The following is a 22,773-nucleotide window of genomic DNA, read 5'->3' on the forward strand; positions in this document are numbered from 1 at the left end:
GAAGGAACAACAGAATCTAAAAATCACAGATCAATGGGGAGCATAACTTTGATTCCTAGCATAATTCCAGAACACAATTTTAAATAATAAGTGAACATCTGGGAAAGGAAGATATGATCCCAAAGAGTCTGGAGAGCGGTACCAAGAATAGGTTGCACAGGGGGCAGCTGGGTAGTTCAGTGGATGGAGAGCCAGGCCTAGAGACAGGAAGTCCAGGGTTCAAATCTGGCCTCAGACACTTCCGAGCTATGTGTCCCTGGGCAAGTCACTTGACCCCCATTGCCTAGCCCTTACCGCTCTTCTGCCTTAGAGCCGACTCCAAGATGGAAGGTGAGGGTTTTTTAAAAAAGAATAGGTTGCACAATGGCTAGGGAGACTCAGTGGTTAGAGCCAGGCCTAGAGACTAAAGGACCTGGGTTCAAATCTAGTCTAAGATACTTTCTAGCTATATGACCCTAGACAAGCCACTTAATCCCCACTGCCTAGGCCTTATGGCTCTTCTGCCTTGGAATCAATGCTGAGTATCTATTCTAAGACAGAAGGTATGGCTTAAAAAAAAACAAGGTCATCTCAGGCCAACCCTGGGTCTTTTTGATGGGTTGCTTAGCTGACATGGGAGGTCGGGAATCCCCCAGAGATGTCTGTCTAGAGAACCTCGAGTCATTGCTGTGGACGAGAAGGCAGTCCAAATGACAATGTGCCTCCAAGGGGCGCCCTTAATGTTTCCCTCTCAGCTCAGAAGAGGGCCCCAGAGCACGAGCATCTGCGCCTGGTCCTAATGTTGTTCAACCTTGTTTTTGTCCCTGACTCAGAGAAGGGTGCAGAGGGTCTACATCTCAAAGGTGGCAACAGCCCACACTGAGGAGAGGCGGCACACAACCTAGGCAATACAAGATCCCCCAAACCCTGACAGATTAGCCTGCTGGCCTGAATCAAAAATGAGATCTAGTAGGGAAACGTTTAACAGAGAAGGGTTCAAGAAATGGATTTCAAAAGTAAAGCGAAGCACGTGGAGAGAGCAGCTTGCCTGAAAAGGTTCTGGGGATGTAAGTGGACCGCAAGCTCAATGGACGTCAGTAGTGGGCCGTGACGGCCAAAGGAGGCTACTAACAATTAGGCCTTTCCCCGAGGAGCCTGGGCTGTCTCTGAGGGTGTCTGGCTCTCTCGCCCTTGCCAGCTGGACAACGTCTTTGTCAAGCACAGGCTGGAAGATCACTGGTTTGCTAGGCTTTCTGCAGTGTAGACTCTTTGTCAGGTATGGTTTGGACTGCTGGGGCCTCTCTCAGTTCTAGAATTCTGTGAATCTGCGTTTGTCCCATCAAAATCAACATGGAAAAAAAGGCATCTGTTGGTGGGAATAACCTACAGGGTTCCAGAGCAGCCCTTGCCAACCACACTTTCCTGGCACTGCTCCTTCTCCCGGAGCCTAAATTCTAACTCGACTTTTCTGCCAAATGCCCTTAAAAAAAGGTCAAAGCGAGTGGCCCGAGGGGCTAAGCTCAGACAAGAATAAGCAGCAGCCGGCCTCTGGGGGCCTACAGCACTGCCAGAAGCCAGTGCTGGGAGAGAAGCACCGCCTGACGAGCCGCTAGCTTTTGTCATCGGGTCCTCCGGGCCTCTCCAGTCTAGTGTCTGATCCAAAAAGAAGAGATCAGCACCGAGGCCAGCGAGCACGGATGCTCCATCACCACGCAAGGCCTCGCTTGGCTTTGTCCATGCAGGGGCCGTTCTTGTTGGGCTGTTTCAGTCGTGTCCGACGCTTCATGACCCCATTTGGGGTTTTCTTGGCAGGGATACTGGAGAGGTTTGCCATTTCCTTCTTCAGCTCTCCATACAGACGAGGACACGGAGGCACCGAGAGTGACTTGCCCAGGGTCATGGAGCTAGTAAGTGTCTGAGACCAGATCTGAACTCGTGAAGATGACTCTCAAGGACTCCAAATCCAGAGCTCCGGCCATTGCTACCTTCATCTAGCAGAGGATGCTGAATGGTAAATAAGGCTGCCTAAAAAGAGTCTCTATGGAAGAGGTATTACTGAGGTGCCATTTGTTGGCAGGGGGCTCCGCATCAACCTTCACAGCCAGACCCGATCTTCTCTTCATTCCCCTCTTCCTAACAGCCTGGTGGAGGGTCAGCCTCACCCTCAGGAAGGCTCTCGTTGCAGCTCTGTCTCTGGCACATCCTGGCTGCATGACCCTGGGCAAGTCACTGCAGGTGCCAGTGTACATCAGAAGAGGGAGTCTCCTTGGCCAGGAGTTCTCTCTCAGCCCCTTGCCCTGTACCAATGCCTAAAACGCTTCTCTTCTCCGCTGTCACTTCAACAAAGCACGAGCTGCAGTAACTGCCTCCCTCACCAGACCTTAGTCTAAATTGGCTCTTTTTGCCTGACTGACAGCCCGTAGTGGCCCCACTCGTGCCTCCCTCCCCTCTGGTTTTCCTCAGAAATGCTGCTCCAGCCGCTCCATCCTCACTACGGCTGCCCCACAGCAGGCAAGTCCACTGACACGGGCACGGCTGGCCTGCAAGATGGCATCCTCGTGCCCGGTGACGTGGGCCTCGGAAGCTCTGCCACAAAGTAGCTGTGAAGCCTTGGGGCGAATCAAAGAACCTCTCTATGATCTGTAATGTCCTCGCTTCTGATTTCAATCATCCAGCTACCAGGCTAACCTGTCCAAAAGCTCCTGGATCGCCTCCCTATTCTGGCACTCACGGGGTGCACACTGCAGTCTATAAGCCGCCTCTCTTCTCCAGCCTTGTGCCTCGTGGCCCGTCTCTCAGTCTGGGCCCCCCACCGCCCATTCCAGCGTCTACAGCTTTGCTCACACTGACCACCCTGCCGAGTTCTCTCTTCCTCCCACTTACCCTGCTGCCTGCTCGAATTCCAGCCCACCTTCCAGACTCAGATGAAGCCCCCCTACTCCCACCAGGCCTTCCCTTTGACTCCTCCCACAACCTCCCCCTTTTCTGAATTCCTGCTGTTGGGGGTGCCACATGTCACTGCTCTGGGCTTATTGTCCATCTTACAGACAAGACCAGACCCCATTCTTGTTCCACTCTGGGAGCCTCAATGCGCCTGCCAGGATAATGAGACACACGAGAGACACGCGATAAAGGTGTTCCATGAATGGGTGGGAAACGAGAGTGACTGAGGCACCAACAGGAACACCAGCGGGGGACAGGTTGGGCTGGCTTAGCTTATTGCTCTCATATGCAGACATTCCTTTTCAGCTGAATTCTTCAACTGAAATGATCCTCCTCAACTGTTCCAGAAGCCAAGATAAAGCCAATGTGAAGGCCAGGAACTGGGAAGTTTTGAGAGAATGAGAGAGAGGAGAGAGGGAGAAGAGAGAGAGAAAGGGAGAAAAGAGGGAAAGGGAGAGAGGGAGAAGGAGGAAAGGGGGAGGGAAAGAGAGAGGGAGGGAAAATAAAAGAAAATGAGAGAGAATGAGAGGAAGAGGGCAGAAGGGAAGTGAAAGAGAAAGAAAGGGGGAAAAGAAGATGGGGAGAGGGAGATAATGAAAGAGAGAGAGAGAGAATGAGAGACAAAGAGGAGTGGGGAGAGGAAGAGAGAGAGCTAGAGAGAGGGGGAGAGAACTCAAAGCACATACCCTCCCTCACTAATTCACTAGACATAGAAGGACACTTTGTTCTGTGGAAGGGAAAGGTGGTCCAAATGAACACATGGCTAAGGATGACATCTGCCACCTCAAATCTGCCCACAAATCTGGATGAATTTGAATTTTAATAGTATGTCAGTTGGCTGCACATTAGATCACAGCAACCGATGATGACAATGAAATGTGTGTCTCCAGCAGATAAAAGATTCAGAATTCACAGAAAGCAGAAATGAGTCTGGAAGAACGACATGGCGTGAGCGCGCTGGCTGGTAGAGTCGATCGCTTTTGGGAATGTGGTGGCTGAAAGTCCTCCTCCTGCAGCTGGCCTGGGGATAAGACGTTTCACTTGGCTGGGACGACTACAGACATTAGGTGCCTGCTATGCGTCAAGGTAGCTGGGTGGCACAGTGGATAGAACATGGGGGCCCGAAATCAGGAAGATCTTAGTTCAAATCTGGCCTCCGGCACTTCCTAGCTGGGTAAGTCACTTAATTAACCCCCCTGGTCTAGCCCTTACTGCTCTTCTGTCTTGGAACCAATACACAGTATTAATTCCAAGATGGAAGGTAAGGGGTTAAAAAAAATAACATAAGGTCCTTGAAGACAAGGAGACTCTCATTTGTCTTTGTGTCTCTGGCCCTACAAGAGCTTACTGTCCAATGAGGGAAACAGTCTACAGACAGGACAGACAGGATGACAGGAGAAAGCCCTGGAATTCAGAAGCATTAGGAAGGCTTCCAGTGGAAGGAGTGATTTTAGTTGGGACTTAAAGGAAGCCAAGAGGGAAAGATGAGGAAAGAAATACTTCCGGCATGGGGAATGGCTGGGAACATGTCCTGAGCCAAGAGACGGAGGGTCTTGTCTGTGGTGCAGCCAGGAGGCCAGGCTCACGGCACCAAAGAATACTGTAAGGTGTAAGAAGACGGAGAAGGTAGGAGAAGGTTAGGTCATGAAGGGCTCTGAATGAGAAACAGAGCATTTCTGAACTGGATCCTGGAGGCAAGAGGGAGCCACCGGAGGTTACTGAGTAGGGGAGTAGCATGATCAGAGCTGTCCGTCAGGACAAACAGATTGGAGTGGGAAGAGACAAGGCAAGCAGATAACGAACAGGGAAGGGGGCATGTCTTTGTGCTGTGGGGGCTCTAATCGTCCTGGCAGCTGCTGGAGTTTTCCCTTTGCCGAAAGCAGAGCAGCAGACAAATTCTTGACTTGTCTTAGTGATTCATCTTTCAAAACTTGTGAAAGAAGCAGCCAGGGGAATGGCTACTCTGGACCTAATTCTAATCAACAAACTGACTGCTCAGTCAGAAATGACTTTGGGGACAAATCACTGCTCCTTCAGAGGGTTCTTGGTATGAAGAGGAAAGTGGCCAGTCGGCTCCGCACCCAAGACTCGAGGAGGTCAGATCTCTGGAAGTGATCCATTCGTGCTTTCCACGGGCATTTCACTTCGGGGTTCACAAGGTCTGGGCAGTTCCTTCATAGCTCTTCTTTGATTATGGGGCTTGTCATGTTCTTCCGGCAGACCTACAGTCCTGAGGGATTATGGGACAAGAGGGACCTCACTGATTCCGTCTTGTGACTCAATTCCGGAGCTAACTCGGTTCCCTTCCTATTCAATTATGGATCTAGAAAAGAAATTTTATTCAATATGAGAATGGGAGAAAACTTTATTGCATTACCCGAGCCTAGCCCTGCATGGCTGGCCAGTTGGCCCGCCTTGACCTGCTGCTTAGAGACCCTTAAATAAAGGCCCAGGTGGTGCTGACCATCAAGCTGGTCATATCCCAATACTGATGCAGAGTTTCCTCACCATGAAAGCCACCCCCAAGCAACCCAGGTGTCTTTTAAGGTATGAAGAGAATGGGCAGACGTGACTCTCTCCCCCAAGTTCCCGATGATCTCTTCGTTCTTCTCCACTTCTCTCCTGCCTCGGACACTGGAGACACTCTCTCCTGTCTCTGAATTGTTGGGCCACCACTTCTGTCTCCTGGTTTTCTTCCCACCAGGCTGCCTTGGCGGCTCCTTCTCAGCTGCCTTTGCTGGCTCTCCGTCTATCTGAGCCCCACCAATGAGCGTCCCCCAGAGCGGTCCTGAAGCCTCTTCTCTACTTTATCTCTTGGTAACCTCATCAGCTCCCACGCGTGTGACGACCACCTCTATGCAGACATCTCCTTCCCCAGGCCCATTCTCCTTCTTGAGCTGCAATCTCACATCACGACTTGCCCAATGGACGCGTCCAATTGGATGGATACCTTGAACTCACCCCATCCCAAGCTGAAGCCATCATCTTCCCCCCCAGCCCTTCCCCTCCTCCCAGCATCCCTCAGATCCTCCTGGTGTCTCCAACTGACTCCTCACTCTCCCTCCTTTTCCAGCCTCTTCTGCATCTCTAGGGCGTCGCCATCTGACCTTTCTCTCCACTCACACGAGCACCACCTTGGCTGAGGTCCGCTGACCGCCTCCTCTTGTCTCTCCCTGGCCAATACATTCCACACGCGGCTACCCAAAGAACCTCCATTAACACCAGCACCACCAGCACCACTTCTACGGCACCTCCTCCGGGCTAAGCTCTTTTTATAAGCGTGGTTTCATTTGATCTTGACAACGACCTTGTGAGGCAGGTGTGTTATGACCCCCATTTTACAGCTGCAGAAACCAAGACTTGCTCAGGATCTCCCAGCTAAGGAAGGGTCTGAGGCTGGATCTGAGCACAGGTTTTTCTGTGCGCTGCGGCACCTCTCGGCTGCTCGGTACATACAGATCTTTAAGCACAGACTCAACCATGTAACTCCCCTCCTCAACCAATTTTCGTGGCTTCCCAGGATAAAATACAGCGTCCGGGAGACTGCCTGAAAGGACCACCTCTAGTCTAAAACAGAAAGTCCTGTTTGGCCTTGAACTCTGTGCCATCTGCTCTTATCCTCTCTCTCCAGCTAGCCCTCCCGCCCGAGCCACCTTGGGTTTAGCTCCCGAGGATGTACTTTGTCCATCTTGGTACTTCTTCACTGAGGGTTTATGTTCCATCTCTATCCTGGCCTTCCCCATCAGAATGAAGACTTCTTGGGAGGAGGGACACTTTGTTCTTTGTGCCTAGCACAGAGCAGCCTGGCTCCGAGAAGCAGCTTAGGCAGTACGGCTCCTGGTGAGGACGCCTGCACGTTTTCACCCCAGAGACCTGACTTCTGGGAGCCGCAGAGTGTGTCCTTTAAGCGGTGATGTGTGAGCCTTGGGAAGGGAAGCAGTGACTGACGACACGTCAGCATGGCTGCTTCCTCAAAACCCTCATGCTTAAGCCTAGTTTCATTTCCTCTTCTGCCAGGGTCATCTAGACTAGCGATCGGGGAGGGCTGTGGCCACACTCCACACAGCCACATGAGTCCTGCCTCTGCCATCGTTCACGTTATCCTCCTAAAAAGGCAGACGGAGATGGGGTTAATGATCCTACCCAGAGAGGGCGCTCAAGAGAAGGACTAGATTCAAGGAACCGTCATGAAGTGGGTCAGTCCAATGTTTAAGATTATGAGGAAAGAAACCTAAAACTCTGTCACTGGGTTCTACGTGGATCCAATATTTATAATAATGGCTTGAATGAAGAAGGAGGTCATCTAATTCTCACACTGACATCACTGGGAGAGCTGACTAACCCGCTGATTATCAACCAAGACCCTGAAAGACCGACAGGCTAGATAAGAGTTTCTGCACGTTTATTGGGTCACAGACACTGGCAATCTGGTAAAACCTGTGGCCCGACTCAGACTTTATTAGATTCTTCCAGAACCAGACTGTTTTTAGGTGTACACAGTGAAAAGGACGGGATTACAAGGGAAAGCAATCATGTCCAAATGCAGGTCTCCAAATATTTTTTTAAAACATTCACAGCCCCTCCTTGCACTAGACCAGTCAGAGCATAATCCCTTGTGCTGGACCCTGTTATTTAAGAGGAATAAATGAATGGAGACACACTTTGTCTCAAAAACCAACCTCAAAATTTGAGGCTGAAGGAGATATTGCTCTAGAACGGTTCTTTTGGGACAAGAACTGAGATTGGGTGGGCGTCTGGCTCCACGTGACTCCTCAGTGCGTGATGGCGGCTAGAGGCTATTTTGATCCCGGACAGCAGGCAGAGTAGTAGCCCGGGGTCAGTAAGAATCAGGCTCCAGCCCAGCTCAGGCACTCACAAGCTATGCCACTCGGGACAAATCACTTGACCTGTCTAAACCTCAGCTTCCCTGTGTGTAAAACAGATCGTGATAGCACTGACCTCCCAGGGCTGGTGGGAGGACCAAATGAGAGGACAACTAAAGCCAAACCTTCGCGTGCTTTAGAAACGCCGGCTATCGGCAATACGCCGGGAGGCGAGGGCCATGCCGGACTCTGCCCCCGGCAGGAGAGAAGGCCCCTGGCAACGTGAAGGAATGGAGCGGCCCCTCCTGGGGACGGAGGAAGAGGAGGCTGAGGGCATGAACAAGACTCTGCTGCTTTTACACTGAGTGGAAACATCGCTGTTCAAATTCTTAAATATCCTTAAACTATAGAAAAGTCAGCCCCTGGGAATCTCCTGGGCTCTGACCCTGAGCCCGCACTGACGCCTTATCAGCTAAATGAGTCAGAGGAATGAGGGAAACAGGAAACTACTCCGAGAAGCTGAAAAGCTTAAATTCGGGGAAAAGGAACACTCACATTTAACTCTATTATCCACAGCAGGGTAACAAACAAGAGGTCAAAGGTGACAAACAAACAGAAAGTCCTTCGGACGTCCGAGATGCCCTTCTTTTCCCGGCCCTCGTAGGACTCGATCCTGGCCATCAGCTGGCTGGGGTTGATGGAATGGACGTTGAGCAGAGAAGCATGGGAGCCCTGACTTCCGCTGAGGGCATTTTCCAGATCATCCGGCAGATGATTCATCCTGGTGGCGGGTTAGAGGAACCTTTTCCCAGCTTCACCATCACTTGCATTCAGGTATGACCTTTGGAGGGTAAAAGAAAGGGAAACACAGTTAGTCTGCCCAAAGTCCTCGGCCAAGCTACCTTTCACCGACCGGAGATGTGGGGAAGGAGCGTGATAACCGGGCACGACCTTCGGAAACTCCAGGCCAGCCCGAAGGTCCGACTGAACAGAAAACAGAGCAAAGAACTTCCAATTTCATTTTTCTCATTGACTCAAAGCCCACTCTCATATGCTGTCAAAAAGAAATGTGAAGCTGCAAAAAGGAGGGCGTGTGCAGGGCATGACTGGCCCCCCGACATTATTCAGAAGCCAACCAGGCCCTTCCTGGTGTGCAAATTCTGTCCGCCAAAGATGCGGTCTTAGCAGTGAGAAAGGCCGGCTCAGGGTGTGGAAGGAGAGACGAAACCGTCCACGGTTTAGACGTCCATTGTGCCCATATTTAACTTCCTCACCAACAGTTCCCATCTAGCCACAGGGGAGTGGAGAAGGGGGAGTAACAGCTTCAGGAGCTCCGACTTTTAAAGTCACCCAGCCAGATCCTCTCCAACTGGAAGCACTTAAAGACATTTCTGGGTGGTGTTGGGGGACTTGGGAGGGTCACCTGGCTCCATCCGTTTTCCCTTTCATCTTAACTGAAGAGTCTAAACCCCAGGAAGATGCTCCTCTAAGCATTCAGCACAGCCTGCAGAGGGATGGCCCAGGCTCTTCTGCCATCACTGACTGAGGCTGAAGAAATGTTAGCAGAGTCAGAAGGAAGGAGGGAAGGAGACACACTAAGTACCCACTATGTGCCGGGCACGGGGCTGAGCGTCTTACAAATACTACCTCATCTGATCCTCATGACAAGCCTGGGAAATAGGCACCATGATTATCTCTGTTTTATAGGTGAAAAAACTGAGGCAGAGTTAGTTGCCCAGGTCTCGTGGCAATTAAGCAGCTAAGACTAGATTTGAACTCAGGTCTCCCTGACTGTAGGTCCAGCGCTCTGTGTCCGTGGGGCTCGCTAGCTGGTTCTAGTATGTGAGAGTGAACAGATCCTTTAACCATCCCAGACCTGTCACCTCATCTGTACTAAAATCAAAACATTCTAGTATTTACATTCTGTGGCAACAAAGAACTGGGCGGGCGGGCGGGGGGAAGAGAAGACAAAATAATGAATAGAACGGATGGATGGCACGTAGGTGCACTCTAAGAAACGGCGTCTACTGAGAATTCAGAGAACCCAGGAAGACTGATCTGAACTGATACAAAGGAGGCCCCGCCGCCCCCGCCTCACCCCCCAAACCCAACGATCCCACAGCGGGGCAAACTGAACAAACAAAATAAACCCGACGCCACCTGGCAGGACTGGCCACCTCTTGTCTAGACGACACGCCAAGGAAATGAATCCCCTCCCTCTGGGGAGGTGGAGGACGGACGCATGGCACAGCGGAGGCTACTCTGGTTCGGTCATCCCTCCTGGTGGTCAAACATGGCTGACTCGCTGCCGAGGCTGAAAGAAGCGCCTCCTTCCCCCCTTTCTTTTCTATTCTTTGTTCTGAGGCTCGTGGGGAAGGGGGGAGAGGGGAGGTCAGAAAGGAAGCTTACAGAACACCAAAGGTCAAGGCGGATCACAAACACAAGCGTCCAGGGCAGGGCCGGCTCCATTTCACCAGAACTTCCTCCTACACCGTGTCTCCCCTCCTCCACAGAAGCCGGGATTCCCAGACAAGCAGAAGTGCCCCAGGAAAGAGCCAGTAAGACCTGGGATCCAGCACCAAGTCCTGTCTCGGGCTCCTTCTCTGACCACCCCCATTCACTCACTCACACACACACACACACACACACACACTCTCAGACACACATACTTGTACACACACACACACACACACACACACACACACTCAGACACACACTCTCAGACACACATACTCGTACACACACACACACGCACTCTCTCAGACAGACACACATATTCATACACACACACACAGACACACACACACACACACACACACTAACCACCCAACGCCTCGAGCTCTCTGTAACCCCAGGTAAAGACAACTAGACGGTGGTCAGGCTTTGAGCCCCCCAGAAAGTGAGGACGCGTCTCTGGTCAGACCAAGGAGGGGCCGTGCCTCGTGATGGACGGGGGCTCTCTGTCATCTGGAGAAAGACACTGCCTGAATGAAGAAGAAACACGGATGGAGCTGATCCACCTGCAGCCTCGGTGGCAGTGTGGCTGCCACCCTGGGAAGCCCCAGAAGTCGAGCCCGCGAGGGGCGTCATTGGTCCCGTGAATTAATCCCGGTTTTAAGTGTGCCAGAGATGACGACCAGCGAAGGGCCTCCATAGATGGTTTCTGCTGCCATGATTACCTCCCGGGCTTCAGGCAGGGTGCTCGGGTTCCCCTGCTCTGGTGGGCAGCTCCCGGAGCCCCCCTAGGACAGAGCCTCGGGCAGGGACAGGCTCAGAATGGCCCGGGGCCTCGGTGACTGAGAAGGGCACCCACAGACTCTCGGTGTGATCTCCTTCACCGAGAGCCGGCGGTAACGGGCCTCAGCAAGGATCAGCCACTAGAAACCTCTCCTGCACTAACAATCGGGCCTGCTCGAGGACCGTGTAGTGTGAATATTCTAAAAGGAATTCTATACCTGCAGCTCCTCTGTGTTTGGTTTAATTCTCTCAAAGCTCAATGGCAGCTCTAATAATAGTGAACGTTTCCAGAGCACTTACTTTGTAGCAGGCGCCGCACTAAGCACTTTATAATTATTATCTCTTTTGAGCCTCACAACCCTGCAAGGGGGGGATGATTATGACCCTCGTTTTACCGATGAGGAAACGGAGGCACAAAACAAGGTGAAGTGACTTGCGCAGGGTCACACAGTGAGGCTGAATTTGAACTTCTGACTCCTAGTCCCAGGCCGGGGCTCTCCCCACTGCACCTCCCAGCCACACGAGCAGGAAGGAACAAAGGAGCTTCTTGAAAGCACCACAAAACGAGGCCTTTGTAAAACTCTCACGTCACGGCCGGGCCATTTCCTGGCACGCTTTGTGGCTTGAAACTTCTCTGATGACCTCCCACCCCGCCACTCCCTCAGACTTGACTGCTGCTCCTCCGCTCTCCAAGCCAGCCAATACTTCGGGCTACTCGTTAAACCCGTGTTAGCACAAGCCGGTGGACTCCTTTCGCCAGAGGACGGAGGACAAGGGGAGGCCGGGCGTTTCTCGGTGGGTCGGGCCGCTCAGGAAGGGGCCAGCCGAGCGCGTCTCCCCCCAAACGATGATCACGAGCACTAAGGCTTGTCTCCGGGAAACTTCCAGGAGGAAGCGCTTTTGTTTCATTGGCCGAGACGAAGCAACCACGCATTGCGGCCACAGAATGGCGTTTGGGCACGTTTCCACGGACGGCGGCCGCTCGCGCTCTCTCTAAATGTCGGGTCAGCCTGCAAAGTCCGGGGCCCTTCAGGGCTAAGCTTTGGGCCTGGGAAGCAGAACCACGTGTGCGGGCTGGCTAAGGAGCCTCGCTCTTCCCTTCTCCGCCTGACCTGGAGGAAGGGCTTCAGGCCATCATCTGAACCTCCGGTTCCTCCAGCGGTAAACTGAGGAGGCTCAAGGAGAGGACCCCTTCGGTGCTCCATCAAGGAACAACATCCTGGAGTAGAGTTTCATCATGTCAAGAGGATTCGAGATCGACTTCCAGGCCTCCCCAGGAGCCTGGAGGCTATCAGTGCAAGTGTACGTAAATGTGTGTGTGTGTGTGGGGGGGGGTAATGCTGGGCACAAACAGGTTTACAGATATATAAACTGGGCATATATAAAATATAAATCTATGTGTAAAGGGGAGTGCGTGTCCACAACTGCTAACTTTGTCCTCTCCCCTAAGTTTCAGGAGGAAGAAATCACTGCCTGTACTTGACTCCAGCAAACTGAACCATTCCTAGCATCTGCCAGGCAGGCAACAGGCAATGATGACAACAAGGTCATCCACTTTCCATCTTGGCATCAGCTAATTCAGTGGATCAATCAGAAGCACCCAAGAAACGAGAAGAAAGCAGAAAGGGCGCTACTCAAAGAGGAAATGGAGGTCTGTTCTTTGCCTAGGAAATGGAGCTAAAACAAAAATCACAACTATTTATTGCCTTAGTGAGATCTCCCCAACGTGGGGCGACATGAAGGCCGGCATCCAACCAGAAAGCATTGCTCAGTATTAGAAAGAGTGAGGCAGCTGGGTGGTTCAGTGGATGGAGAGCTAGGCCCAGAGACAGAAGGTCCAGGGTTCAAATCTGGCCTCAGACACTTCCTGAGGCAGCTGTGTGACCCTGGGCAAGTCACTTAACACCCGTTGCCTACCCCTTACAATTCTTCTGCCTTGGAACCAATACACAGTATTTATTCTAAGACAGAAGGTGAGGGTTTAAAAGAAAGAGTTCAGGGTGGGGAGAGCCCCCTCTACCAACATCCAAACTGAGCTGACGGCCTTTAAGGAAGCCGTTTGGGCTCTAGACCTCAGTTCCCTCACCTATGAAACAAGAATGAGAGGCTGGGCTAGAAGGCATCTAAGGTTTCTCTCATCTCCATGTCTATTATTCTTTAAAATAAGTGGCCAAAGGTCTAGAGCTGGAAGAGGGCTTTGGAGGCCATCCAGCACAGAATTTAAAGGGGAGGAAACCGAGGTCTTAAAAGGAAAAGTCATTTGCCCAAGGCCACTCAGGGAGCAAGTGATAGGAGGTGTGAGCCCAGTTCCTCTGTCCCCACAAGACAGGTGACCCCATTGCATCTCCCCTCCTCCAACAGAGTGCCCCTTCTGTTAACTCCCCTCAGTTTTTTATGTTCATTCTGTCACTGGCTCATTCTCTGCTGCCCACAAACACATCCACATCTTCCTCACCCTCAAAAAGCCCTCCCTTGATCCTTCCATCCCGAATAACAGCTGTCGAACTCTTCTGCCCTTTGGGACTAAACAACTTAACAAGGACATCTACAACAGCCTCCACTTTCTCTCCTCTTACAGTCTGGTTTCTGACCTCATCCTGCCACTGCCACTGCCCTCTTCCAAGTGACCAGTGATTTCTTAATTTCCAAATCCAATGGCTTTTTCTCAATGTTCATTCTCCCCGGCCCCTCAGCAGCCTCTGACACTGATGCCCACTGTCTTCTCCTTGCTCTTCTTTTCTCTGGGTTTTTAGGCCATTCCTCTCTTCTGGTTTTCTTCCCTATGTGACCCCTCCTTCTATATCTTCTGGTGTGTAAGTTGCCTCCATCAATTCAGATGAGGGGCTCATCTGTAACTCAGAGTGTGAGACATTTAGAATTATTTTAAAATATGTAAAGCTAAATTTGTAGATAAGAATTCAAGCAAAAGAAAATTAAACTTTAGCACCATCACACAGAGCTAAGCATTTGTTGGCAGTATACATGCTAGCAGACACTTCAAGACAACTTGTGAATTTGGGGGAAAGGTAGACTTTTTTGTTGACTTTTTCAAAGCTCAACAATAATTGCTGAGAAGGGCTGGCAGTGGAAAGGAGAAGTGGGATGAAGCAATACACCAGTCTCTTCAATTCTAAGATGTATCAACAATATGAAGTACTACAGGAAATTAAACAAAGTCAAGATCACATACATGCCCTTATTTGACAAAATAATCCTGCTGTTTGAGAACTTTAAAAGTCTAGGGCAATTCCCTAAATTCAAGTCATTTCCGAAGATTACGCGGCTGGATTTTCTTATGAATATATCCCTTTAAAACCAATGCAACTCTAGTGTGCATAATGGAAAAACAGAGAAATCTGCATTAGAAATAATTATTTAAATTACCAATCAGTTAAAGGTAATAACTGACTAAAGAAAAATGCATACGAGCTCTTACATAAAATCAACTAATTCAACAAAAATCAACATTCTTTCATATAAATTTAAATGGAAACTGAACCATATTTAAACTAAAGGCCTGCTGAAAGGCTAAATGTCTAGGCTGGACAAATGAAAGTCCTGTACGATAAATGTCAGAACCCAACCCAACCTCCAACCAAGGGGCTCCTCAAATGCTTTGCAGAGCTCTATTAATCTTTTATGGATTTGGGGAATCCTTAAGAATATCTGAAGAGTCATCAAAATTATCCTCTACTAGATGGTGGTAACCAAGTGATTTTCATGGCAATCAAGGATTTACTGCTTAGAAATCATTTTGTCCAAATGCCTCATTTTACTTGAGAAGAATAGGATTCAGCCCAAATCACACACTAAGTAAAGATGCACCCAACTCTTCACACTGAAGTGCCAGGTGTTCTCTCCCTATCCCACACAGCACCTCAACGAGATGGGCATCCCATTAAGCTTGGGAGTCTGGTTGGCCAGCTACCTCAACACACTTTCAATGGGTCTTCACACTTGTGGGGGAGAGGGAGACCTTAGACTTCAGGAACACAATCAAGTTCTGAAGACGATATAGCTCTTGATTCATCTGACAAATAAAGCTAGAATGTTAATCAACAAATTTCCAGACCCTATGGATCGTGCTCTGATGTGCCTATTTCAATGCAGCCCTTCCGTTTACTGAAGCAAATGGAAACCAGTGGAGTAGAGAAGGAACTGCCAAAGCACCAGAAAGCCAATGACATTCTACAGGTTTCAAAGGAAGAGACCCCAACTCCAGAACTTCTGATCTCCTCCTGTGATAATGAGATTAAATCTACCCTGCCCATCTTTAGATTTAATCACCAAAGGTGAAAACATCTCCATTTATCCCACAAGTTGGGTGGTCTGTAACCCACGTGTGTTAGAATGAGTAACAAATCAGAATTTACTGACTGCCCCCTGGACAGTCCTAAGAAAAGTGTCTGTTGTGATTGGACACGTAAACTAAGAGGAAGGCACAGGAAGTGACACAAAAGAGGCCCCTTTAAAAAGAGAGTTTCAGTGAGCTGAGGCTCTTCTGGTTCTTGCTTGGACGTAGAGAAGCTCTGGACCCTTAAAACCTTGGTGAGACTGCTCTTAAATCTCTCTCTTAGAACTACATATGGTGAGTGAAGAAGGCTGACTCCTTTAACCTCCCAGGAGGTACTAGCCTCTGGGAGGCTCCCTTGATTGGGAGAAGCCCCCGTTGCTAAAACCCTTGTTAATTGACTTTTAGGCTCTGGCTGGGCCTCTGGAGCCCTGCCAGAGTAAAGCCCAGACTAGAATACAAATCTCTTATTCTACCCTCTTCTCATCTCTCTACTTCCACTCTCTCCTATACTTTGTAAATAAACTTTCATAAAAGTCATTTTGACTTGAGGTTACTCTTTAATTGGGAATTGATAATTATTCAATTCCCTGGCAACTAAACCTTTTAATATTTTCAACCAAAAAGCCCCCTTTCCCCGTTCCACTCCCCAACCCAGAAGGCACTGAAGTGAGCAGCAGGAGGCAGAGGCCAGACCAGGAACCTGGTCTTTGTGTGATGGGGGGCTTCCCTTCAAACTGGGGGCCTGGCCTGGGAGAGGCTCTGAAGTCCTTTCAGCTGTGGTTCTGGTTCCTGAGATCCAAGCACAAATTTCTATGGCCTCATTCCTCTTCCATAAACTGGATCACAGATTCTCAATGCCGACCATAAACTCCATGTGTATTAGAAAAGCCCTCAAACCCTTCCAAAGGTCCCGGCTCAAACACTCCTTTCTCCATAAAGTCTTCACTGATTCCCCCCAACTGGGAGGGATCTCTCCTCCTTTGGAATTCTACTTGCACTCTGGCCCTCTAGCACTTATCACACATGGCTGTCATTTCCTTGAAGCTTTCTACTTGTTGGAAAGTCCCTTAGACTAGCCTTGTATGGCACAGAAGGCACTTGACACCTTCATTCAGTGAAACTTAAATGAAACGATAGAAGCAAAAAAAAAAAAAAAAAAAAAAAAGTTAAATACGGTGTGGGAAAACTAATAGTTTTTGGAGGAAATGTCATTAGCAGAGCTGAAATGACATCTAACTTACCACTTAAGTCATAATTCTCCCTTGTCTAATGGAGCACATATGAAGTATGAAAATGCTGGGAAATTTTTGTTAATGATGAAAGATTCTTCAAACCAAATGAAGTAGAAACCCAGGCAAGAAAAAGCTGAGGTTCTCTCTCAAGCGAATTCGAAAATCAAGATTGTCATTATTCATTATTATTAGATCATACATCATTTACAAAGTCTAATCCACCAGGCTCTCCCAGATAAATTCAGTTTTTGAAACCAAACAAAGGAATCAACTCAAGAAATATGAAATGCCTCAAGAATATTTTTAAAACTTATGGTGGCTCAAGATTACCCCCACGTGGGGGCAGAAAGTAACAGGAGAACAGCTCTGAAAATAAAGGAATGACAGATTTGAGGTTCAAATCCCCACTCCTACACATGGACACATCCAGCTAACTTGTGGTCATACACTGTATGTCAGTGTCAGACTGGTTTCATTAGTCATTTGAAAATGGAGCAGATTTTGGAAAAAACAACTCACTTGTTTGGGACAGACTGCTCATAAGACTCAGGGTTGGTGCTCAAATGCCTGTTGATTATGATGATGATGACGATGATGATGATGATGATGATGATGATGGGGGGGGGTTGGGTGGGATGGTTGGTGGTGATGATGGTGATGGTGATGACGATGGTGGTGGTAACCAAGGCTGCATTTTCCTTAACTTTCAAAGTGAGTCACCTACCCTTTCTCCTGTTGAAATCATTTTATTCCTAAATCTTCATACTCTGTTACATTAAACAGATTTTGACTTTGACTGCTATTCCTGCCACTGACTAGTCAATAATCACATCACCTTTCCACGCGTCCAAAGCTGCTACCAGGAGAAATGGTTTGCTACCTTCTGTCTGATGAGAGAGAGAGAGAGAGAGAGAGAGAGAGAGAGAGAGAGAGAGAGAGAACCTAAGAGGAAGATGGAGGCTTGTCCACAACTTCCTAAGAGTTTAGGGCTATAGCAATTGGAATGGTTGTGGCAGATGGCTCCTCCTTATTGTTGATCTCTAAGTGAAGACTAGATACAAGGACTGCTTTGGTACACAGAAGTCAGAGCAGCCAATCTGGGTGTCAGTTGGCCTCGATGGTCCCTGGGGTCCCTTCCTCTGAAATTCTCTGATTCTTGTGACTAGATGAACTCTAAGTCCCTGAGATGGCAGAATCTAAAATTCTGTCAATATGTTTTAGGTTCCTAAGATATCTTGACTGTCCAAAGTGGCAGATGGAGATGGAGATCCTGAGCCTCCCTTGGAAACTTCCCAAGGCCTAGGAAATGGAATGCATCTTAGAGGTTCAGATAAAACAAATCATGAGGATATTAAATATGTATTCAAAAGCTGATTCCAATGAGCAAAGTGTTCATGGGTCAGAGTTATGTATATATTTTTAATAATTCACATGATTGACTTATCCTGGATAATTCTATCAGAGAAATGAAACTGGAGTCAAAAATTGTTTGGGCTTAAAAATTAAACTTCTGTTATTGGCAAAGAGCTACAGTGTCTGAAAGCTGGTAGGCAGGCTGAAAAAATCTTTGGAATCTCAAAGGCTTAACTTTACCATCTGAATAAGCAGGATGAAAAATCCCAATAGTCAGGAAGGGGGTTTTGACCAAAGTTCCGGGAAGAAAGAGGTTTAACAAAAATCAGAAGGGACTTTCAGATAGCTTCTTCCTAGCCACCTGGCTAAACAGTTGTTTTACTACCAGTTTCGTTATCTTTGCAATTTGACTTGTAACCTTATGTAAAACTTTTAGTATCTCCTTTGTCTGAAGGATTCCCTGAAAATCCCCAAATAATAAAATAATAATTTTTTATAATAAAAAATAATAATTTTTTATAATAAAAAAATGGTCAGAGACAGGCTGATATCTCTGTCTCTCTCTCTGTCTCTTTCTCTGTCTCTCAGTCTTGTCTCCCTGACTGCTTCCAAGCTACTTCTGTCTCTTGTCTCTCATTCTCTCTATGCGTCTCCATCCCATTCCTTAGTCCCTTTTCCCATCCATTTTCCATTTCCCAGCTTCCCTTTTTAGGTCACAAAACCCCACACAGATCTGTGGAGCAGCAGACATGCTTCAGCATTCTCACTGGTGACTTCTGTTCTTCATTGGCTTTCTTCTTCCCTTGGGGAGACAACACTCCCCCCAAGCCATCCTTTCCATTCCAGCAGAACAGATAGGATTAGAGATTAGAGATGCCTGGGGCCACAGAAAGCCACTAAATCCAATCCCCGAACATTTTGCAGATGAGGAAACAAGGTAGTTTACCCTTTACCCAAAGACACACAACCAAGAAGTCCTGGAAGCCAGGATCTGAAGCCCGGCTCTCCTGCCTCCCCTCAACCATCCACATACATCTCTCAAATTGTGTAACTGGAGCTCACTGGGCTTTACTGAAGGGATGGTGATGATTGGATCAAAGCAGGCAGTCTGCCAACAAAGTGCATCAACAAGAGATACAACTGAAAATTCTGTTTGCCAGCTTCTTGCTAGGGCCTGGCATTTCAGATCAGCTCAGGGAGATGGTTCTCAAATGAGTGGTAAAGCCTAGTTCTTGAGATGCAAATACATAGCACCTTGAATAGCTTTATCAGGGAAAAGGATAAAGGCAAGTCAGACTTACCAAGATAAGAAAAAGAGTAGAGGCAGCTTCTCTCCAGCCCAGCTCTTATCCCATGTCTAAAACGGTTTGCTGGGCAGTGAGGTGGCACACTGGATAGAGCCCCAGACTTGGGAGTCAGGAAGACCTGAGCTCAAATATGGCTTCAGGGTGACCCTGGGCAAGTCATTTGATCCTGTTTGCCTCAGTTTCCTCATCTAAAAAATGAGCTGGAAATGGCAAACCACGTCAGGATCTCTGCCAAGAAAATCCCAAGCAGAGTCCCAAAGAGTCAGGCATGACTGAAAAACAACTACCACCACATCAAATGGTTTGCTCCAAACAAATGGGGCAGAAGAGAAGGAATGGGAGAGAGAAGGCAGACACATCTTCCATCTCGCCTCCTCCCATGGCCTGATATGGCCTTTTATTTGTAAGCACACACACGTTTCCTTCAGTAGCCACCCACGTTGTACATGCCAGTGAATCCCAGAGGCATTCTTACATAATTCAGGTTAAAGATGTCTAAAGACAAGAACTTCATTTGGATGCTAAGGAGGAGCTTCTTCCATCTGTAATGGAACCATCCAAGTCAGAAAAAAACAGCTTGCCGCTTTGTTTTTAGCATACAAGCAGGGTTCCAAAGGTCTTCAGTTTAATTCAAGCTATTTCCTGTCCTCCTTCCTGCTCTGCTGTCCATCCTCTCATGGCAACAGGCACAGAGAGCAGTCCAATTCTCATGGTCTCTGGGAAAACGCCTATTGGGAAAATCCCATCTGGGGAAACTAGGTTCACAGAAATATTAGAGGATGCAAAATTCGATGCAATTAAACAAGCATTAATTAAATACCTTTTCAGTGCTGGGGTACACAGAAGGACAATGAGAAGGGACCTGCCTGTCCTCTGGGAACCTGCTGTCCATCAGGGGAAAACAACATGAACACATTGAAGGAAATGCAAAATGAAAGCCCAAAGTCAGGGAGGTTAGGAGATGAGATGAGGCAGGGGGGAAGACGATGAGGTACGGAGTGAAGTCTTTAAGAGAGCCAAGAGCCAGGGACTCCAAGATGAAAGTGAGTGACAGCAGATTTAACTGTCAGGTATAAATCAATGTGTGGCCTCAGACAAGTCAATGAGTCTCCCTGAGCTCCCATTTCCTCAGCTCTAAAACAAGGGGTTTGGATTAGAAATGAGAGAGGGTCACCTCCAGCCAACAGTGCCGGGAGCTCATCATCTTACCAAGTAGAAACAACTGTGTGTCTTATTGAACATCTTTTTTTCCAAATAAAAATATCTGTGAGAACCATCCATGGACTTTGCAGGAGTGATGGCCACTCTCCCTTCTCAACAGGAGAGTTCACTGATCTCAGGATCAACAAGGTTTCCCAACTCTTGCTTCCTTCTTTTACTTTCTGGAGGATCATTCCTTTTCCCTAAGCCCCAATCTTGCCTCCCTGCCTGTGTTCCTTCCTTCCTCCATTTCTCCTTTTCTCCCTCCTTCCAGCTCTTCCTTTCTTCCTCTCCTTCCTTCATCCTTCCCTCCTCCCATTCTTCCCTTCCTTCTTACTTATAATCAATACTTGGAACAATATTTGTTCCAAGGCAGAAAGTGGTAAGAGCTAGATAATGGGGGTTGGTTAAGTGATTTGCCCAGTGTCGCACAGCTAGGAAATGTCTGAGGCAGGAGTTGAACTCAGGACCTCCTGTCTCTATGCCTGGTTCTCAATCTACTTAGCCCCTAGCTGCACCCTTTCCTCTTTCTTTTAAGGATTCCATCATCTGGGCAGTCCTGGTTTGAAACCTTGGCAACATCCTCATTCTCACCTGCTCCATGTGTTCAATCAGCAGTAGCTGAACCTCAACCATTCCCTGGCCCTAATCAAAAGGCCTCTAGCATTCCAGTCTCTGCCCTGGTCTGTGCAATCATTATCTCTCACCTGGACTGGTGAGATCCCTTCCTGATCCATTCCCAGCCTTACATGTCTCCTTTTCCAATCCACTCTTCACAAATCTGACCAAGTGACACCCTATAATCCCATAGGCCCATCCAGGTTACCTCCTCCTCAAAAGGCCACAGCAGCAACCTTTTGCCTCTCAGATAAAGTACAAACTTTCTGGGGCCAAAGGATGGACTTTTCAATCCCTTCACAACTTGCTTCTGTTCCATTTCCAGGAGAATTACTCACGTGTCCCCTTCCAACCAAAACTGTCCACTCCGGACTCCCCATCCACGACACGCTATTGCCCACCTCCACATGTTTACGTAGGTGCTCCCACCCCCTCGTGTCCAGTATCGTCTCCATTCTTATTTCTGTTTCCTTAACTCCAGCTTCATTCCAAACTCAGCTCATCGGCTCCCCTCAGCTTCTGAAATGACCTCGAATCCAGGCTGTGCATTCTGGATTTACCCATCTGCTACCCGTCTTCCCAGAGAGACTGCAACCTCCTGAGGAGCAAGGACCACCTTCAATTCTCGGTATTCTCAGGGCCCAGCACAGGGCCTGGCATGTGGCACACCCCGAATAAATACTAGCCAACGGAAAGCCCAGGTTCAAAAAGTTCCTGGTTCATGACATCCTCGGCTGGAGCTCCCCAAATCTGCTATCTTCAAAGCTAACAGGAAGGAAGTAGCTTCTCCTAAAGCTCCTGCCCCACAAACGCAGGGCCACTGACTGCCTCTCACCCAGGGAGGGCCCAGGGCTGTTTTTCACCCAGAATAAGGACTGTCCTCGGCTCTGAACAGGAGTTCCTGAAGGGCAGGGTCTTTCTCTCTGCTTCTACTTGTATTTCTGGCCCTTCACACAATATCTGGAACATGATGGGCACGTGATAAAGGCTCGCTAACTTGACTAAAATACGGAACTCCAAGTCAATACAACTAGCATTAAATGCTTCCAGCTAAGGAGGGTGACAAATATAAAGAAGCATGGACAGCCAAAATCTAGACCCAATAAACTGGAGAAATCAAGAGAGAGAAGGCACTGGCATTAAGGGGGGAAAGGACACGGTGGGCCTTTCACTGAGAATGGAGCTAAGTGAGGCAAGCTAGAAGGCAGATATGAGGAGGGAAAGGAGGAGAGAGCCAGTGAAAATGCCTGGGATTGGGAGATATTGGAGGATCTGGGGTGAGGAATAACAGTGAAGCCATAAGGAAAGCAAATTCTCCCAAAAGACAGTTATCAAAATATTTTTAAAACCAACTTGGCAGACCCCAGGCTAAGAGCCCCTGTTGTAGTCAGCTCTCACAAGGACCACCTAGAATTAGGGTCTCTTAAGATCACAAATGTCATAGGGAGTAAGGAAAATGAAGAAGTCAAAGAAATATGGGAGGGGGCTGAGCAAGTAAAGGAGGCAGACCCTAAAAAAGAATACAGACACATGGACCAGAGCCACATAAAAGAAAGCATCACTCGGGAACTAAACTAGGTTGACAGCAATGAAAACAAGCCCCCAGTTCCCAAGGCTAAGGCCCCCTGGCTTCCAGCAGACACGTACATACACGGACTGTCTGAGCTATAAAGGCTCATTCCGGTCCCTTTTGCCTGACTTGTCCTGAAGCCTTCCTCCAAAGGCCCCAGCTAGAGGTCTTCCTGCCCAAATCCATCCTTACTTACAACCATACTACCCCCCACCCT

At 48.6% G+C, this 22,773-nt stretch overlaps 1 protein-coding gene across 1 annotated transcript in view; it reads right to left on the minus strand.

Moving 5' to 3' along the window:
* STARD3NL (STARD3 N-terminal like) overlaps positions 1-22,773 on the minus strand; it is a 47,508-nt gene that overhangs the window by 15,489 nt on the left and 9,246 nt on the right. The window contains exon 2 of the mRNA XM_044656779.1: positions 8,301-8,586. Within this exon, the coding sequence (XP_044512714.1) occupies positions 8,301-8,525 (225 nt within the window). The 5' untranslated portion in view covers positions 8,526-8,586. The remainder of the gene's footprint in view (positions 1-8,300; positions 8,587-22,773) is intronic.

Source organism: Gracilinanus agilis, chromosome 1 (genome assembly GCF_016433145.1).
Source record: "Gracilinanus agilis isolate LMUSP501 chromosome 1, AgileGrace, whole genome shotgun sequence".
NCBI lineage: Eukaryota > Metazoa > Chordata > Mammalia > Didelphimorphia > Didelphidae > Gracilinanus > Gracilinanus agilis.